This window comes from Corythoichthys intestinalis, chromosome 11, assembly GCF_030265065.1.
Source record: "Corythoichthys intestinalis isolate RoL2023-P3 chromosome 11, ASM3026506v1, whole genome shotgun sequence".
Lineage (NCBI taxonomy): Eukaryota > Metazoa > Chordata > Actinopteri > Syngnathiformes > Syngnathidae > Corythoichthys > Corythoichthys intestinalis.
This window is the reverse complement of record NC_080405.1, coordinates 55,317,341-55,338,238: the sequence shown is the minus strand read 5'-3', so window position 1 is coordinate 55,338,238 and position 20,898 is coordinate 55,317,341. Positions and strand designations below refer to the sequence as shown.

General features: G+C 36.4%; 1 protein-coding gene across 2 annotated transcripts in view; it reads left to right on the top strand.

Moving 5' to 3' along the window:
- The window catches only part of LOC130923704 (amyloid beta precursor protein binding family B member 2-like), an 89,786-nt gene that overhangs the window by 2,549 nt on the left and 66,339 nt on the right, over nt 1-20,898 (top strand). For both annotated transcript variants that reach the window (XM_057849618.1, XM_057849617.1), the window contains 3 exons: nt 9,588-10,735; nt 16,962-17,140; nt 20,738-20,881. In XM_057849618.1, the coding sequence (XP_057705601.1) occupies nt 9,622-10,735; nt 16,962-17,140; nt 20,738-20,881 (1,437 nt within the window). In that variant the 5' untranslated portion in view covers nt 9,588-9,621. The remainder of the gene's footprint in view (nt 1-9,587; nt 10,736-16,961; nt 17,141-20,737; nt 20,882-20,898) is intronic.

Below are 20,898 nucleotides of genomic sequence, written 5' to 3'. Positions count from 1 at the left end.
AATCAGTAGGAAAAGACGTGAAATGCCCCAGTTGGCTCAAAATCAATAGGAAATGACGTGAAATGCCCCAGTCTCCCAAAATTAACAAAAAGTGACCTCTAAATGCCCCAAAATCAACAGGAAGTGACCTGTAATTGCCCCACAATCAACAGAAATTCACTTAAAATGCCCCAGTAACCCAAAATCAACAGGAAGTGACCTGTAAATACCCTAAAATCCAGAGAAAGTGACCTGTGAATTCCCCCAAATCAATAGGAAATGCTGTGAAATGCCCCGGTTTCCCAAAATCAACAGGAAGTGACATGTAAATGCCCCAAAATCAGGAGAAAATGACGTGAAATGCCCCAGTTGCCTCAAAATCAATAAGAAATGACGTCAAATGCCCCAGTCACCCAAAATCAACAAGAAGTGACCTCTAAATGCCTGAAAATCAACAGGAAGTGACCTGTAAATGCCCCAAAATCAGCAGAAATTCACTTAAAATGCCCCACTAACCCAAAATCAACAGGAATTGACCTGTAAATGCCCCAAAATCAACAGGAAGTGACCTGTACATGCCCCAAAATCAATATGATATGATGTGAAATGCCCCAGTCACCCAAAACCAACAGGAAGTGACCTGTAATTGCCCCAAAATCAACAGAAATTCACTTAAAATGCCCCAGTAACCCCAAATGAACAGTTAGTGACCTGTAAATGCCCCAAAATCCACAGGAATGACCTGTTAATGCCCCAAAATCCACAGAAAGTGACCTGTGAATGCCCCAAAATCATTAGGAAATGCCGTGAAATGCCCCAGTTTCCCAAAATCAACAGGAAGTGACCTGTAAATGCCCCAAAATCAGTAGGAAATGACGTGAAATGCCCCAGTTGCCTCAAAATCAATAGGAAATGACGTGAAATGCCCCAGTCTCCCAAAATTAACAAAAAGTGACCTCTAAATGCCCCAAAATCAACAGGAAGTGACCTGTAATTGCCCCCAAATCAACAGAAATTCACTTAAAATGCCCCAGTAACCCAAAATCAACAGGAAGTGACCTGTAAATACCCCAAAATCCAGAGAAAGTGACCTGTGAATTCCCCAAAATCAATAGGAAATGACGTGAAATGCCCCAGTGACCCAAAATCAACAGGAAGTGACCTGTAAATGCCCCAAAATCAACAGGAAGTGACCTGTAAATGCCCCAAAATCAATAGGATATGACGTGAAATCCCCCAGTCACCCAAAACCAACAGGAAGTGACCTGTAATTGCCCCAAAATCAACAGAAATTCACTTAAACTGCCCCAGTAACCCAAAATCAACAGGAAGTGACCAGTAAATGCCCCAAAATCCACAGAAAGTGACCTGTGAATGCCCCAAAATCAATAGGAAATGCTGTGAAATGCCCCGGTTTCCCAAAATCAACAGGAAGTGACATGTAAATGCCCCAAAATCAGTAGGAAAAGACGTGAAATGCCCCAGTTGGCTCAAAATCAATAGGAAATGACGTGAAATGCCCCAGTCTCCCAAAATTAACAAAAAGTGACCTCTAAATGCCCCAAAATCAACAGGAAGTGACCTGTAATTGCCCCACAATCAACAGAAATTCACTTAAAATGCCCCAGTAACCCAAAATCAACAGGAAGTGACCTGTAAATACCCCAAAATCCAGAGAAAGTGACCTGTGAATTCCCCCAAATCAATAGGAAATGACGTGAAATGCCCCAGTGACCCAAAATCAACAGGAAGTGACCTGTAAATGCCCCAAAATCAACAGGAAGTGACCTGTAAATGCCCCAAAATCAACAGGAAGTGACCTGTACATGCCCCAAAATCAATAGGATATGACGTGAAATCCCCCAGTCACCCAAAACCAACAGGAAGTGACCTGTAATTGCCCCAAAATCAACAGAAATTCACTTAAACTGCCCCAGTAACCCAAAATCAACAGGAAGTGACCTGTAAATGCCCCAAAATCCACAGAAAGTGACCTGTGAATGCCCCAAAATCAATAGGAAATGCTGTGAAATGCCCCGGTTTCCCAAAATCAACAGGAAGTGACATGTAAATGCCCCAAAATCAGTATGAAATGACGTGAAATGCCCCAGTTGCCTCAAAATCAATAGGAAGTGACCTCTAAATGCCCCAAAATGAACAGGAAGTGACCTGTCCATGACCCAAAATCAATAGGATTGGACGTGAAATGCCCCAGTCACCCAAAACCAACAGAAAGTGACCTGTGAATGCCCCAAAATCAATAGGAAACGACGTGATATGCCCCAGTCTCCCAAACTTAACAGGAAGTGACCTGTGAATGCCCCAAAATCAATAGGAAATGACGTGAAATGCCCCAGTCACCCAAAATCATCAGGAAGTGACCTATAAATGCTCTAAAAGGAAAATGAAGTGATGCATTATCAGCAGGAAGTAACGATTAAATCGCCCTAAAAGAAAAAGGAAACTGCCGAAAATCAATGGGAAATCAAGTGAAATGTCCCATTAAGCTAAAATCAACAGGAAGTGACCTGTACGTGCTCTAAAATCAACAGGAAGTGACTCAAAATACCCCCACAAGGAAAAGGTATTGACCGAAAATCAACTTAAAATGGTGTGAAATGTCCCAGTAACCTCAAATCAATTGGAAATGACCTGTCAATGCCCCAAAGTCAAGAGGAAGTGACCCTTAAATGCCCCAAAAGGTAAAGAAAGTGACCAAAAATAAACAGGAAATGAAATGACATGCCCCAGTAACCTAAAATCAACAGGAAGAGACTTGTAAATGCCCCAACAGGAAAAGAAAATGACCGAAAATCAACAGGAAATGATGTGAATTGCCCCAGTAAGAGGAGAGGGCGAATGAACAGCCAAAATGAATTGGACATCTAGCGCCGTCAATTAGCACTGAAATACTGTTGATTTTGGGGCATTTACGGGTCACTTCCTGTTGATTTTTGGTTACTGGGACATTCCACGTCATTTTTTGCAGATGTTTGGAGAGACGGCAAGAACCAAAAGTGGTATTTGCCATGTGCCAAAATGGATTTTGCCATATGGCATTTTTTTGCCATGTGGCAAAATGGATTTTGCCATGTGGCATTTTTCTGCCATGTGGCAGAATGGATTTTGCTGAGTGGCATTTTTTTTTTTGCCGTGTGATAATTTTTTTTTGCCATGTGGCATTTTTTTGCCATGTGCAAAACTAATTTTGCCATATGGCAAAATGGAATTTTCCATGTGGCATTTTTTTCTTTGCCAAGTGGCATTTTTTTGGTATTTTGGCAAATGGACCTTGCTTTGTGTCATTTTTTGGGGGGGAGGGGGTTATATGGCATTTTTTTGGGCGAGTATATAGCAGTTTCGCAGGCCATGCACGTGCATGCCATTGACGGCTATGCACGTTCAAATTTTCCATTCATTTCAAATGGCAGAAAAACATTTTTGGCTGTGATTTTTGACCATACACTTAACATGAGAGTGTATTGACATTCAACTGGCAACCAAGTCAGGCTATGCCATTGACGGCTATGCACATACAAAAAAAAATGCCACATGGCAAAATCCATTTCGCATCATGGCAAAAAAATGCCACGTGATAAAAAAAAAAAAAAAATTTGCCACATGTCGAAATCCATTTTGCCGCATGGCAATAAAACATGCCACAAAGCACAATATATTTTCCCACATGGCAAAAAAATTTCCTCATTGCAAAATCCATTTTGCCACATGGCAAAAAAATCCCACTTGGCAAAATCCATTTTGCCGCAAGGCAATAAAAACATGCCACAAGGCAAAATATATTTTGCCACATGGCAAAAAAATGCTACATTGCAAAATCCATTTTTCCACATGGCAAAAAAAAATGCCACAATGCAAAATCCATTTTGCCACATGGCAAAAAAATGCCACATGGCAAAATCCATTTACCAAATGGCAAAAAAATGCCACATGGCAAAATTTCCATTTTTTCACGTGCCAAAATCCATTTTGCCACGCACATTCATGCCATTGACGACCATGCACGTTCAAATTTTCCATTCATTTCAAATGGCAGAAAAACATTTTTGGCTGTGATTTTTGACCACACACTTAACATTAGAGCGTATTGACATTCAACTGGCCACCAAGTTAGGCTATACCATTACGGCTATGCACATACAAAAAAAAAAAACGTCAAAGTCCATTTTGCCACATGGCAAAAAAATGCCAAATGGCAAAATCCATTTTGCCGCATGACAAAAAAAAATGCCACATGTCGAAATCCATTTTGCCGTATGGCAAAAAAAACATGCCACATGGCAAAAAAAAAAAAAGCCACATGGCAAAATCAATTTTGCCACAAGGCAAAATATTCCACATCTCAAAATCCATTTTGCCACATGGCAAATACTACTTTTGATTCTCGGCCCTGCTGGAATTTTGGTCACTTCCTCTTCCTTCTGGGGCTTACTGGTCACTTCCTGGTGAATTTGGGGAATTTTGAGTCACTTCCTGTACATTTTGGATCATTTCCTGTTGACTTTTTGGTATCGCTGGGTTGCTTCCTGTAGATTTTGGGGCTTTTCCATGTCACTTTTTGTTGTGATTTTGGGTTACTGGGGCATTTCATGTCATTTCCTGTCCGATTTTTGGTCACTTTTCTTCCTGGGGCATTTACGGGTCACTTCATGTTGATTTTAGGGCATTGACAGGTCACTTCCTGTACATTTTGGCACATTACCTGTTGATTTTGGGTCACTTCCTATATATTTTGGGGGCTTTTGGTGCCACTTTCTGGACATTTTGGAGCACTTTCTGTTGATTTGGGGTCACTACCTATACATTGTGGAGCATTTTACCGTTACTTCTAGTACATTTTGGATACTTTCCTGTTGATTTTTGGGTATCTCGGTCACTTCCTATACATTTTCGGGCTTTTCCAGGGCACATCCTGTTGATATTGTGTCTTTGTCCCCCATCGGAAATGAACGGTGCCATTTATTTTGCTGGGAGTTTACTCTTTTGCCAAAAACTATAGATCCTCTTTTGAATTTGAAAATGTAACCATTAATGTTGAAACTTTACAAAACGGAGCAGTCAAATAAGGTTTTTACGGTGATACTTGTTGCTTGCGTCCTACCGAACCGACCGTCCAACTGACAGGGGCGGCAGATGAGCCATGGCTGCTTGCCGTCCAGAAAACTGCCTCGTCATGTGCCTCGCTTCCTCCCTCCCCTCCACTCTCAACAATGTTGGACTTAATTAAGCCATGAATTGTTTAGCGGAAAGACAGGACATATTCCCAGTCCTGACACATCATTGCCATTAGCGTAGAAGGGGTATCAGTGCAACATGAATTGCTGTTTACAGGTTGCAAGTTGTGTTTCGAGGTGACCCAATGACCAATGACTTTTAATACATTATTGATGCACTGGCTAAAGCTGTGTTGTTATTGTGTCATTGATAACCAAGGTTAGCCGTCTCTTCGTTTTGAGGCCTGAGGCAATTACCCCCTGTTGTCTGTTAAATAAAAAAGACAAGCTGACACTCCGATCCAACCGGATGGTTCAGTCGCAGGTACCCGTTGCGAGTCTGAGTCGGCACAAACGCAGTGTTGTCGTCTGGTTGCTTGAACGCTCACCCAATGGCGAGGAGGGTCCCGCATGGAGAAAGTGCACCGTTTTGGGATTCATAGTTCTTCGACATATCTATTTGTTTGATTCCCAAGATCTTGTCTGGCTTCGAAATCTGCTGTTTTTGTTGTTTCCATGCTTGTTAAAGTTTCAGCAGTAGCTTTTACGCTAATTTGATCAGCATTCCCATGGACATAGGCTGTGAACTAGGGGTGGGAATCTCTGGGTGGCTCACGATAACGATAAACTCACAATGTAACTGAATGACATGCTTTTATTTTGAAATGTAAAGCGGCAAGTTTTTTTTTTTTCGTGTGCATTGCATTTGGAGAAGACCGCCCGCCGTTGGTTGAGAGGAGACAAAAGTGTTCTACGGTGTGGTGTTTTGGTTAACATGAAACATCTGTGAAAGAACTGAAGTCTAGTGTTCAATCAATGAGAGGTTATCGATACACGGGTCAGGAAATCAATCGACGAGAAAAACGACGTATACATATTACGGAAGCGTATTGCTGCCACAACCCCCCAAAAAAAAACACAAATCCAAATCACGTTTTTACATGATAGTCATCACATTTCTACATGACTATTATCACGTTTTTACATGATTATTATCACATTTTGACATGATAATTGTCAAGTTTTTATGTGATAGGATCGCTTTTTATACTATATTTTCACGTTTTTACATCATAATTAGGAGTGGGAACCTCTTGGTACCTCACGATACGATACGATTTGCGATACAAAGCTCACGATAACGATGATCTGACGATATGGCGATACAACGGTTATCGATACATTGGTCAGGAAATCATTCTAGGATATTCTAAAAACAACTAATAAACAGAAAAACAAGCTTCTGCTGTGAATTGGAGTGAGTTTATCACTAGTATACGTCCAATCCATTTGAACTGGGAGGGTGGCGAATGGCTGCCATCCCTCCCACTTCGAACAGATTGAACGTCTATGGTCGTCAGTAGCAGCCAATGCCAGGCAATGAGGTAATTTTGGGCCATTTAAGGTCATTTACCTGTTGATTTTCAGTTACTTCCTGTTGATTTTGGGGTATTTTATGGGTCACTTCCTGTTCGTTTTGTGTTACAGACCTGGGAATCACCAAAATGAATAGGCAGTGACTCAAACTATATAAACTAAATATCAACAGGAAATGACCAGGAAATGCCCTAAAATGAACAGCAAGTGACCTATAAATGCCCTGAAAATCTGACAGAATGACTGTGAATGCTCTGGTTTCGAATGAACGAAGACATTTACACCTTTTTAAAATGATATCGCGATTCTTGCAGGAGCATATCGATAACCTTTTGAGATACAAAATATCACGATATATCACCATTTCGATATTTTGTCACACCCCTCATCATAATATCACATTTTTACATGACATCATGTTGTCAACTTTTTTACATGATAGTAATAATGTTTTTACATGACAATTATCACATTTTTTACATGCTAGTGTAACATTTTACCATCATAATTCTCGTTTATAAATGTCACCTTTTTGCATGACCTAACACGTTATTACGTGATCGTATCACGTTACTATGTGACAGTATCACACTTTTACATGATAATTATCACGTTTTTACATGATAGTAGCACGTTCTAACATGACAATTGTCATGTTTTTACATGATACTGTTATATAAAAATGTGAAACTTGTTTTAACATTATAATTATCAAATTTTTACATGACTATTATCATGTTTTTACATTATTATCATGGTTTTACAGGACTTTTATCATGTTTGTACATGATAATATCACATTTTGATATGATAATATCATGTTTTAACATTATAATTATCACGTTTTACGTTATAATTATCATGTTTTCACATGATACTATACTATCATGTTTTAACATTATAATGATCACATTTTTACATGACTATTATCACGTTTTTACATTTTTATCATGGTTTTACATGACTTATCATGTTTCTACTCGTTAATATCACGTTTTGGTATGATAGTATCATGTTTTAACATTATAATTATCACGTTTTGACATGATGATATGCTTTTACATGATAGTACACATTTTTATATGCCTGTTATCACGTTTTTGCATAAATATCATGGTTATACATGACATTTATCACGTTTCTACATGATGATATCACGTTTTGATATGATAGTATCACGTTTTTACATAATTATAACGTTTCTACATGATGGTATCATGTTTAACATGATAATTATTGTGTTTTTACATGATACTATTATGTAGAAATGTGATATTATCATGTTATAACAGGATAATTATCGCATTTTTACATGACTTTTATCACGATTCTACATAATATCCCGTTTTGACATGATAGTTATCACTTTTTTACATGATAGTATCACATTTTTGCATATCACGATTTCACGTGACAGTATCATGCTTTTACATGATAATTATCACGTTTTTACATGATAGTATCACGTTTTAACATTATAATTATCATATTTTTACATGCCTGTTATTACGTTTTTGCATAAATATCATGGTTATACATGACATTTATCACGTTTCTACATGATGATATCACGTTTTGATATGATAGTATCACGTTTTTACATAATTATAACGTTTCTACATGATGGTATCATGTTTAACATGATAATTATTGTGTTTTTACATGATACTATTATGTAGAAATGTGATATTATCATGTTATAACAGGATAATTATCGCATTTTTACATGACTTTTATCACGATTCTACATAATATCCCGTTTTGACATGATAGTTATCACTTTTTTACATGATAGTATCACATTTTTACATATCACGATTTCACGTGACAGTATCATGCTTTTACATGATAATTATCACGTTTTTACATGATAGTATCACGTTTTAACATTATAATTATCATATTTTTACATGCCTGTTATTACGTTTTTGCATAAATATCATGGTTATACATGACATTTCTCACGTTTCTACATGATGATATCACGTTTTGATATGATAGTATCACGTTTTTACATGTAACCTTTTTACGTACTATCATGTAAAAATGTCATACTATCATAGTATCACATTTTTACATAAATATCACGTTTTTACATAATTATGACATTTTTACATGATAGTATCACATTTTTACATGTCACGATTTTACATAATAATATTATGCTTTTACATGATAATTATAATGTTTTTACATGATAGTATCACGTTTTAACATTATACTTATCATGTTTTTACATGATACTATTATGAAAAATGTTATACTATTATGTTTTAACATAATTATCACATTTTACATGCCTGTTATCACTTTTTTGCATAAATATCATGGTTATACATGACATTTATGACGTTTCTACATGATGATAGCACGTTCTGATATGATAGTACCACGTTTTTACATGTAACGTTTTTACGTGATACTATCATGTAAAAATGTGATACTATCATAGTATCACATTTTTACATAATTATCACGTTTTTACATAATTATGACATTTTTACATGACAGTATCATGTTTTTACATGATAATTATCACATTTTTACATGATAGTATCGCATTTTACATGATAGTTATCATTGTTTTTTCAACGTCATGGCCGCTAAGAAAAAGCTTCACTTTGGCCAAAAGGCGGAACTGTAAAAAAAGAAAAACCAATTTAGACATGTAATCGGTTGTAGTACAGTATAATAGTAATAGCAGTTCATATAGATGACGTTTTGTTTAGAAAAAAATACACCACTGTTTACAAAAAATATACATCAGACATTGTAAGCAGTTACTCACAATGGTACTTATGACCTGAGTAATCTTTTCATTGGACACTTGTAGTTGAGTCCATTTTTTGAATGACTACTTTTACTTTTACTCGAGTAATATTATTTTGAAGCAACACTACCAACAATTGCAACAAACGAGTGTCTTTCTTAGCTAATTAGCCGCCATTGACTATGCTAAACGTCTGCTAATTGGTCATTCTGTACATCCTTTGCCAACAGGTCTTTCCACGCGGTGAAGTTTCACTGATCAGCGATGATGTCGGTACAGACCCCCTCTCTCTCCCGCTCGGGTTCGTCACCCTCCAACGTGGGCGTGTCCAATCGCGGCGGCCCGTCCGCCACGCCTCCCACCTCGCTCAGCCTGCGCTCCTCTTACAACCAGCTGCTCGGGCGCGACGCCGCCAAAGACTCTGACAACGGCGGTTCGTCTACGTTGCCCAAGAGTCGTCCGAGACACACCATGACCAGCGTGCGTAGCGCCATGGCCATAAGCGAGAACTTAACGTCCAAAAATCAAACGAGTCGGGGAAGAGGCCTTCCGAAGAAGTCCTCATCTAGTTCTGCTCTTTACTCCTCCTCCTCTTCATCATCGTCCATCTCCAAACTGGCCAAGAACGGAGCCAACATGCAGAGACGCGCCGAGAGCCAACAGCTGGAGCTGAGCCGAGCCGACGCGGAAAGCAAAATCCACGACGAGCTGACGGACAACTCCGAGTTTGAGAAAGACAACTCCCAGCCGTTCCGAAGACGGACAAAGAGCTTCTTGGAGTACCACGACGAGAGCTGGGAACTAAGTTGGGGAAACAAGGAGAACGAGGAGGAGAAGAAGAAGCAGCTGACTTTCCCGGAGAAAGAGCAGAGCCCCATCAAGGAGAGGGAGAGCCAAAAAGAAGAAAAAGCCAAAGACGAGGCGGTGCCAGTGGTAGAAGAAGAAGATGAAGACGTAGAAGAGCGAGCGTTAACGACAAGACAACCTCTCTTACCGGTCGTGGTGGAAGCCCCGCTATGCTCTTCGTCTTCATCATCCGCTAACAGCCCGGAGTGGACGCCGGAAAACCACCGGGTCGGAGAGGAAGACCGCAGTCCCGCCAAGCCTCCTCGGAGCTCTCAACCCAGGGTGATCAAGGTCGAGCTGCACCCCAACAACGAGAACCAGTTCCTGCAACAGCCGTCCCCTAAGCAGAACAGGGCCACCCCGACGAGAAACCGGGCACCCCCCGCTGCGCCCGATTCCCAACCTGAGGTCGGATTCCCTAAAGTGAGTTTAAGAATGGACATGACTCCCGATACTCCATCAGAAGATGAAGATTCCAGCTGGACTACCCTGTCGCAAGAGTCGCCTTCTCCGCAAAGTCCACAGGAGACAGGTTTGATTAATTTAAGAATGAGAAGCTCCGGGTAGCTGCAGATCTTTGGTTGTGTGGAATCGGTCGATGCTTATACCGTACCGATCCAATCCATTTGAAGCATGTGGGTTGGCAGCGAATGATGTTATCACAATTTTACATAATTATCATGTTTGTACATGACAATTATCATGTTTTTACATGAGTTTTCACGTTTTTTTCATAGTAATTATGCTGTTTTTACATAGTAATTATCATGTTTTTACATGATACTTATCACATTTTTATATGATGTATCACGTTTAACGAGATAATTATGTTTTTACATAATAACTGTTTTTACATGATAGTGATAACATTTTTACATGATAATTATCATATTTTTTCATGATATTTATCACATTTTTACGTGATACTTAAGTTTATACATGATAGTATCATATTTAACATGATAACTATCACGTTTTGCCATGATAAATAGCAAATTTTTACATGATAGTTGCATGTTTTTACATGATAATTATCACATAAATACATGACAATTATCACGCTTTTACATGATCGTGATCACGTTTTTACATGAAAGTATCACATTTAACATGATAACTATCACGTAAAAACATGATAATTATCAAATAAAAACAACCCCTTCATTTAAAAACGTAATTCTATCATGTAAAAATTTGATATTTATCATGGAAAAACGTGATAAAATAAGTGATTCTATCATGTAAAAATTTGATCTTTATCATGCAAAAACGTGATAATTATGTTAAATGTGATACTATCATGTATTAACGTGATAAGTATCACGTAAAAATTAGGGCTGTCAAAATTATCGCGTTAACGGGCGTTAATTAATTTTTTAAAATTAATCACGTTAAAATATTTGACGCAATTAACGCACTAGGCCCGCTCAGACAGATTTAAATGTCAGTACAGTGAAAGGCCAACTTGTTTATTGTGTTTTATGGAGTTTTTCCGCCCTCTGCTGGCGCTTGGGTGTGACTTGCATATGTTATGTGGCGTAATGTCGCCCTCTGCTGGCGATTCAGTGCAGCTGATCATTTGGGTTTCGGCGCGCTTTTCTGACGTGATTATATGTCGACGCGAACTCGCAATAATAGACAGTGTTATTCAGACCATCCAGTATTCAGTGGCAGTTCTCATAGCCCCATCACACTGTTTGTGTCTAATACATGCATCGCTTGTGAGTTATATTCCTCCTTTGTTTATATCCATGAGCATTAGATAGTTATTGATGATGTGTATTTGAATTTGTTCACATATGTGGTGAAATGCAGTTACATTGTTAGATGCTTGTGAGCTAATTGGCTAGTGCTACTGCTCAAATGGACACGTGTGTGTACATTTTATGTTATTTTGTGATTTATGCAAGTTATTGACACATTGCCTTGTTATTTTCAGTTTTACAAAAATACGAGAAACGTGCTCCTGTCAAAAAGAGATGACTTCAGTAAAGCCCATGCAACTTTGCCACACCGTCTGATTTCTTTTTGGAACTTATGTTCGCTATCTGTCAATTTGTGTACTCACACACATTGAGGACAGAATAGGGCTACTAGCTTATTTTTTTGATTGAAAATTTTACAAATGTTATTAAAACGAAAACATTAAGAGGCGTTTTAATATAACATTTCTATAACTTGTACTAATATTCATCTTTTAAGAACTTCAAGTCTTTCTATCCATGGATCACTTTAACAGAATGTAAATAATGTTAATGCCATCTTGTTGATTTATTGTTATAATGAACAAATACAGTCCTTATGTACCGTATGTTGAATGTATATATCCATCTTGTCTTATCTTTCCAGTCCAACAATAATTTACAGAAAAATATGGCATATTTTATAGATGGTTTGAATTGCGATTAATTGCGATTAATTACGATGAATTAATTTTTAAGCTGTAATTAACTCGATTAAAAATTTTAATCGTTTGACAGCCCTAGTAAAAATGTGTTAATTGTCATGTAATTATGTGATAATTACCATGTAAAAACGTGATCATTATCATGTGAAACACATTTTTACGTGATACATGATAGTATCACATTTAACATGGAGAGTACTTGCTATCATGGATTGATCTGACACAGCTTAACTAGACGTCCAATCCATTTGAAGCATGTGGGATGGCAACGAATGATGTTAACACAATTTTACATAATTATCATGTTTGTACATGACAATTATAATATTTTTACATGAGTTTTCACGTTTTTTTCATAGTAATTATCATGTTTTTACATGATACTTGTCACATTTTTATATGATAGTATCATGTTTAACGTGGTAATTATATTTTTAAATAATAACTATTTTTACATGATAGTGATAACATTTTTACATGATAATCATCACATATATACATGACAATCATCACGTTTTTACATGATACTGATCACGTTTTTACATGATAGTATCACATTTAACATGATAATTATCACGTTTTGCCATGATAAATATCACATTTTTACATGATAGTTGCACGTTTTTACATGATAAATATCACTTATTTACATGACAATTATCACGATTTTACATGATAGTTATCTTTTTACATGATACTTATCACTGTTTTATAATAGTATCACGTTTAACATGATAATTGTTTTTGCATAATAATTATGTTTTTACATGATAGTGATCACGTTTTTACATGGTAATTATCACATATTTACATGACAATTATCACATTTTTACGTGATACTTATCAGGTTAATACATGATAGTATCACATTTAACATCATTATCACGTTTTTGCATGATCAATATCAACATTTTCCATGATAATTGCACGTTTTTACATTATTATCATTTTACGTAATGGTTTTCACACGTTTACATGGTAAATATCACGTTTTACGAGATAATTGTCACGTCTCCCATGACAAATGGCTGGACAGTTACTAGTGATGAACTCATTTCATGGCACCTTCCCATCCAAGTCACTGCATTGACATTAAAATGATGTCATAACTAGGTTATGACATTAAAATGATGTCATTACTAGGTTATTCCTCAACCCATTTTTTATAAGATCATTTTATCACTGTTGTAGCATCTGCCATTCACTCGCTAGTCATGGCTACCATTGGCTGCGCTACACATCCAATCCATAAATATATAGATATACAGTATATACATATATATATATATATATATATATTTTTTTTTTATTTTAAACGTAGTATTGGCCGATATCACACAGCCAGATGTCGGAATTTGCATCAGGAGATGAAAATTTGTATCAATGCGTCACTTAGTTTTTAGCCTGTCCATCTGGTGACTAAATATTGGATGGTGGGCACAAGTGGCCCGCTAGGCCATGGATTGAATAGCCCTTCTTGCGACTTGACTCGTTCATTGATCGCATCCGCCTCTCGTGTACAAACAGATCATTCTGGGAATGTAGCAAAAGCCCCACCTTAGGCAATACTGCAGGAACCTTGATGGCCACACTGTGCCACCTTATGTCGCGTTGGATAATACCCAGAAGGGTAGAAAATGACAAAAGATAGATAAAAGGATGCAGAAACAGAACATAGGTCATTGCCCTTCGGGGCATTGCTTAAGATAATGAGGAAAGAGTTGCTATGGTAACAGAAGCTTTAAATCACTAGATTCCTAGATTTAAGTTTAACAAATATTGATTAATGGGTAAATATTTAAGTAGGAAAAATCAAGTGAAAGATACGACAAAAAAATGTAAAATCCTAAATTAATAATTAAAAATAAGTAAACAAAATTATTTTTAATAAAAAATGAATTAAATTTTTAAAAAAAGGAAAAATGAGAACATTCATTAAAAATCAAAGAAATTTTATGTTTTTTTTTTTTTTTTATTAAATGAAAATTTAAAACATGAATTTAATTTTTTTTAAAGGACGGCATAACTAAATTCCTCTTTTTTAATTTATATTTTATTTTATATTTCAATGTTTTTATGTATTACTAATTACCTATTATTATTAATATATATTTGTAATTTCCTGTATTTGCTTTTTTTATTTTTTCATGTTTTTTCTTTAAATGGTATTTTCGGATTTTTCTCATTCTTAGCTGTATTTTTCAAGGCTAGGTGTAACTCACATATTAATTAAGAGTTAATTATTTTTACGGTGCAAGAACTCATCAAGACTTAATATAGAAAAATATTTCATTGACTGTACATAAGTACAGCAAAAATAATGCGTGTAAAATAGAAAAATCATGTAAAAAATTGAACTAAATACTGAAAAATCTTAAAATAATCCAATTTAAAATAAGGAAAAATTGGAAAATTAATTAAAATAAAAAGAAAAATGGGAACATTCATTAAAAATCAAAGAAACTTTAATATGTATTTTTTTTTTAATTAAATGAAAATTTAAAACATAAATTTAAATTTTTTTTTAAGGAAGGGACAACTAAATTCCTCTTTTTTAAATTTATATATTTTTTTTATTTTTCAATGTTTTTATGTATTACTAATTACCTATTTTTATAAATATATATTTGTAATTTCCTGTATTTGCTTTTTTTAATTTTTCATGTTTTTTCTTTCAATGTTATTTTCGGATTTTCTCATTCTTAGCTGTATTTTTCAAGGCTAGGTGTGTTACCTCAGATTTAACTCGCATATTAATTGAGAGTTAATTATTTTTACGGTGCATGAACTCATCAAGACTTAATATAGAAAAATATTTCATTGACTGTACATAAGTACATCAAAAATAGTGTGTGTAAAATAGAAAAATCATGTGAAAGATAGAACTAGATACTGAAAAATCTTAAAATAGTCCAAAATTTAAAAAAAGGAAAAATTGGAAAATTAATTAAGATAAAAAGAAAATACCGTAATTTTCGCACTATAAGGCGCACCAGACTATAGGCCGCCACCCACCAAATGTGACACGAAAACGGCATTTGTTCATGGATAAGCCGCAATGCACTATAAGCCACAGCTGTCCTCACTGTATTATGGGATATTTAGACCAAAAGATATCAACTGGTAGCACTTTATTTGACAATCGGCATCATACGACTGTCATAAGACCAAATGAACCACCATGAAGCTTTGAATCAATTGGCTGCAAAGCTTCATTGCTTCAATAAGCTTCATTTGGCCATTACTGCTCCCTTGGGGGAGACATTCAACCTCTGCTGTCAATCCGGTTGCTGTCCAACATGCCTCTTAGCATGTATTGCAGTGCTCCAGATGAAAATAACAATCAAAATTCATGTTATGTGCTAATTATTTATAACTGTTACTGTTCCAGTTGTTTCATTTATTCCTAGTTATGCTATTTGGTGACACACTATTTGATGGTGGTGCCATAAAACTGTCATTACACAATCATAATCATGACATGACACTGTCACGAGCATTAGTGAATGTTTATAACAGATGTCATTCGTGTTATCTGGCAAATGATCTCACTTTTGAAAGGATGCAAAAGATCCGAGCTGGATATAAATGGCGTTATTAACATAACTTGTCGAATGACACTTAATGACATCTGTTATAAGCATTGATTAATGCCCGTGATAGTGTCATGTCATAATTATGAAAGCTGCTGTTAAATAAAGTGTTCCCAAATACCATAACTAGCAATTAATGAAACAACTGGAACAGTAACTGAATAAAAAAATAGCATAGAACATGAATTTTGATTGGTGTTTACATTGTTGGCGCTGCAATGCATGCTAGGAGGCATGTGTTGCCCATTAACCCGAATAAATCAGCAAATAAGCCGAACTGGAGTGTGAGCCGCAGGATTCAAAATGAAGGAAAAAAGTAGCGGCTTATAGTCCAAAAATTACGGTATATTTTGGGAGAAAATATGATAAAATGAAAATTATTTTTTAAAAAAAGGAAGAATTTATTATTAAAGACCCCCTTTTTTAGTCTTGAAATATATAACTTATTATTATTTATTTAATATATATATATTTTATTTCTTTTTATGTATTTGCTTTTATTTCTTCTCATTTTTTTTCATGTTTTTGTTTTTTAATTTTAATATAGGATTTTCTCAGTCTTAGCTGTATGTTTTAAGGCCGGGCGAGTTCCCTCGTAAACAGTTCATTATTTTTACCATGCATGAACTCATTTTGAGTTAATATCGAAGAGAGTGTGTTGGTACCATTATGGTATATTTGTATTTATACAATTACCAAAATAGTATGTATGACATGACGGCCAACTTGTGTTTGTATGTTTTTTATTGCGCTGTTAGCGGACGTTTGGGGCGAAGGGGACCTGCCTCCCGGCTGGCGGGAGATCTCGGACTCATCGGAGGTGTATTTCTGGCACGTCCCCACCGGTACCACTCAATACCACCGACCTGTTGTTACCGGCGAGACGGAGAACAAACAGCCACAGGAGACGCACAACTCGCTAAAGCCGCCTGACGAGGTGAGATGATTGTCCCTAACTAATCCACGAGAGTGAGGATATTGCAAAAAGTATATTAATACACGTTTTATACTTAGATATATTTATATTTACACTGCTGAAAGTGCAACAATGTCTAGCAACAGCAAAAAAGTTTTAAGAAAAAAATCACACGCAAAATAACTCGACTGATTACATTGAAAGACAAATTTTACTTTTTTTAAAATGTTTTTTTTTAACATAATTTGAATGCATTTTGAGCTGCACAACTGATTTTCCTTTTTCTGATTTTGCTTCGTTGAAACCACTCATATACTTTTACCCTTTTTCATGTTGTTTGCTCAAATTGGGGAAAAATAAGACATTTGGATGTTTTTCCTCGGGACCCAAAATCATGCGACTCGGATTCGTATGCAAAAATATGTGATGTGGACATCCCTAGTTGGTATTTTACAGAGCCCCCTGGGTGCCAGGGTAGAAAAAAATGTTTTTCATCGCTAATCTGTACCCACAATTTAGTAATCTGTGAGTGCAATTTAGGAATCTGTGGGTACAGTTTAGTAATCTGTACCCACAATTCCTCTGTTCTCACAATTGAGTAAACTATGGGTGCATATTACAAAACTGTACCCACAGATTACTAAATTGTACTCACAGAATACTAAACTACGTGTACCCACTAATTACTGAACTGTATCCTCAGGTAACTAAACTTAAGTCATCTGTATCCACAATGTAGTAATCTGTGGGTTCAGATTAATAAACTGTGGGTACAGATGACAAAACTGTACCCACAGATTACTAAATTGGACTCACAAAAGACTAAACTGTGGGTACAGATTACTACTACAGGTTAGTAAACTATGATTACAGATTACAAAACTGTACCCACAGATTGCTAAACTGGGGGTACATATGACAAAACCGTACACACAGATTACTAAACTGTACCCACTAATTACTAAACTGTATCCACAGGTGACTAATCTGTGGGTACTGTTTTGTCATTTGTACCCACAGTTTGTGGTCTGTGAGTACAGTTTAGTAATCTGTGGGTACAATTTAGTTATCTGTACCCACAGATGACTAAATTGTACTCACAGATTACTAAACAGATTACAGTTTAGTCATCTGTACCCACTAATTACTGAATTGTATCCATAGGTGACTAATCTGTGGGTACAGTTTTGTCATGTATCCATTTTTTAGAAATCCGTGGGTACATATTACTAAATTTTACCCACAGGTTACTAAATTGTACTCACAGATTACTAAACTGTACCCAGTAATTAATGAACTGTATCCATAGGTGACTAAACTGTTGGTACAGTTTTGACTAAACTGTTGGTACAGTTTAGTCATCTGTATCCACAATGAAGTAATCTGTGGGTACAGATTACTAAACTGTGGGTACAGATGACTAAATTGTAGTCACAGATTACTAAACTGTACCCAGTAATTACTAAACTGTATCCATAGGTGACTGATCTGTGGGTACAGTTTTGTCATGTATCCAATTTTTAGAAATCTGTGGACACAGATTACTAAATTATACCCACAGATTACTAAATTGTACTCACAGATTACTAAACTGTACCCAGTAATTACTGAACTGTATCCATAGGTGACTAAACTGTTGGTACAGTTTAGTCATCTGTATCCACAATGTAGTAATCTGTGGGTTGTCATCTGTACCTGCAGATGACTAAATTGTATTCACAGATTACTAAACTGTACCCAGTACAGTTTAGTCATCTGTATCCACAATGTAGTAATTTGTGAGTACAGATGACTAAACTGTGGGTACAGATGACAAAGATGTACCCACTGATTACTAAACTGTACCCACAGATTACTACATTGTAATCACAGATTACTAAACCGTATCTACTACTTACTGAACTGTATCCATAGGTGACTAAAATGTGGGTACAGTCTTGTCATGTATCCAAAATTTAGTAATTCGTGGGTACAGATTACTAAATTGTACTCACAGTTTACTAAACTGTACCCACTAATTACTAAACTGTGTCCACAGGTGACTAAACTGTGGGTACAGTCTTGTCATGTATCCAAGATTTAGCAATTAGTGGGTACAGATGACTAATTTGTACCCGCAGTTACTAAATTGACTAAATTGTACCCAAGATTACTAAATTGGACTCACAGATTACTTAACTGTGGGTACAGATTACTAAATTGTACTCACAGTTTACGAAACTGTACCCACTAGTTATGAAATTGTCCCAGTACAATTTAGTCTTCTGTATGCACAATGTCGTAATCTGTGAGTACAGATTACTAAACTGTGGGTACAGATGACAAAGCTGTACCCACTGATTACTAAACAGTACCCACAGATTACTAAACAGTACCCACAGATTACTAATCTGTACTCACAGATTACTAGATTATACTCACAGATTACTACAGTTTAGTCATCTGTATCCACAATGTAGTAATCTGTGAGTACAGATTACTAAACTGTGGGTACAGATGACAAAGCTGTACCCACTGATTACTAAACTGTACCCACCGATTACTAGATTTTACTCACAGATTACCAAACCGTACCCACTAATTACTGAACTGTATCCATAGGTGACTAAACTATAGGTACAGATTACTAAACTGTACTCACAGATGACTAAATTGTTCTCACAGATTACTAAACTGTATCCACAGGTGACTAAAATGTGGGTACAGTCTTGTCATGTATCCACGATTTAGTAATCTGTGGGTACAGATTACTGAATTGTACTCGCAGATTACTAAATTGTACTCAGAGTTTACTAAACTGTACTCACTAATTACTAAACTGTATCCACAGGTGACTAAACTGTGGGTACAGTCTTGTCATGTATCCACGATTTAGTAATCTGTGGGTATAGATGACTAAATTGTACCCAAAGATTACTAAATTGTACCCACACAATACTAAAATGTACTCACAGATTACTAAACTGTACCCACTAATTACTACACCGTATCCACAGGTGACAAAGATGTGGATACAGTCTTGTCATGTATCCACGATTTAGTAATCTGTAGGTACAGATTACTAAATTGTACTCGCAGATAACTCAATTGTACTCACAGTTTACTAAACTGTACCCACTAATTACTAAACTGTATCCACAGGTGAGTAAACGATGGGTACAGTCTTGTCATGTATCCACGATTTAGCAATTAGTGGGTACGGATGACTAATTTGTACCCGCAGATTACTAAATTGTACTCACAGTTTACTCAACAGTACCCACTAGTTACTAAATTGTACTCACAAATTACTAAAGGTAATCAAAGGTGACTAAACTGTGGGTACAGATTAGTTATGAAAAGTATTTTTTCCTACCCTGGCATCTGGGGGGCTCCGTAGTATTAAGATTTTATAGATTACTATTGTTAATTTGTGGATTTTGTAATTCCCATTTCCGTTCAAATGTGTGTGTTCCATTGCTGTCAGTGAATCGCATTTGGAGAAATGGATTTACTATTAAAAGCGGAAAAACAATATCGATATCTATTGTAAGATTTTGGTGCAGTATTTTGCGAAGCTATGAAATGCGTCGGCGGTCTTTTGACAGTGCACTTCTCTCCTCTTGTCTGCTGCCACAGCGCCCCAGCAGCCTCATCTCAGACAGTTCCGTAGAGGCCGTCCCCTCCCCCTCTGGCTCCTCCCCAACATCCCTCTCCTCCACGCTCTCCAATGATGTCATCCCTTCTGCACCCAGTCTCAATAGCACCACCTGCACGGTCAACGTAAGCCTTTTTCTGAA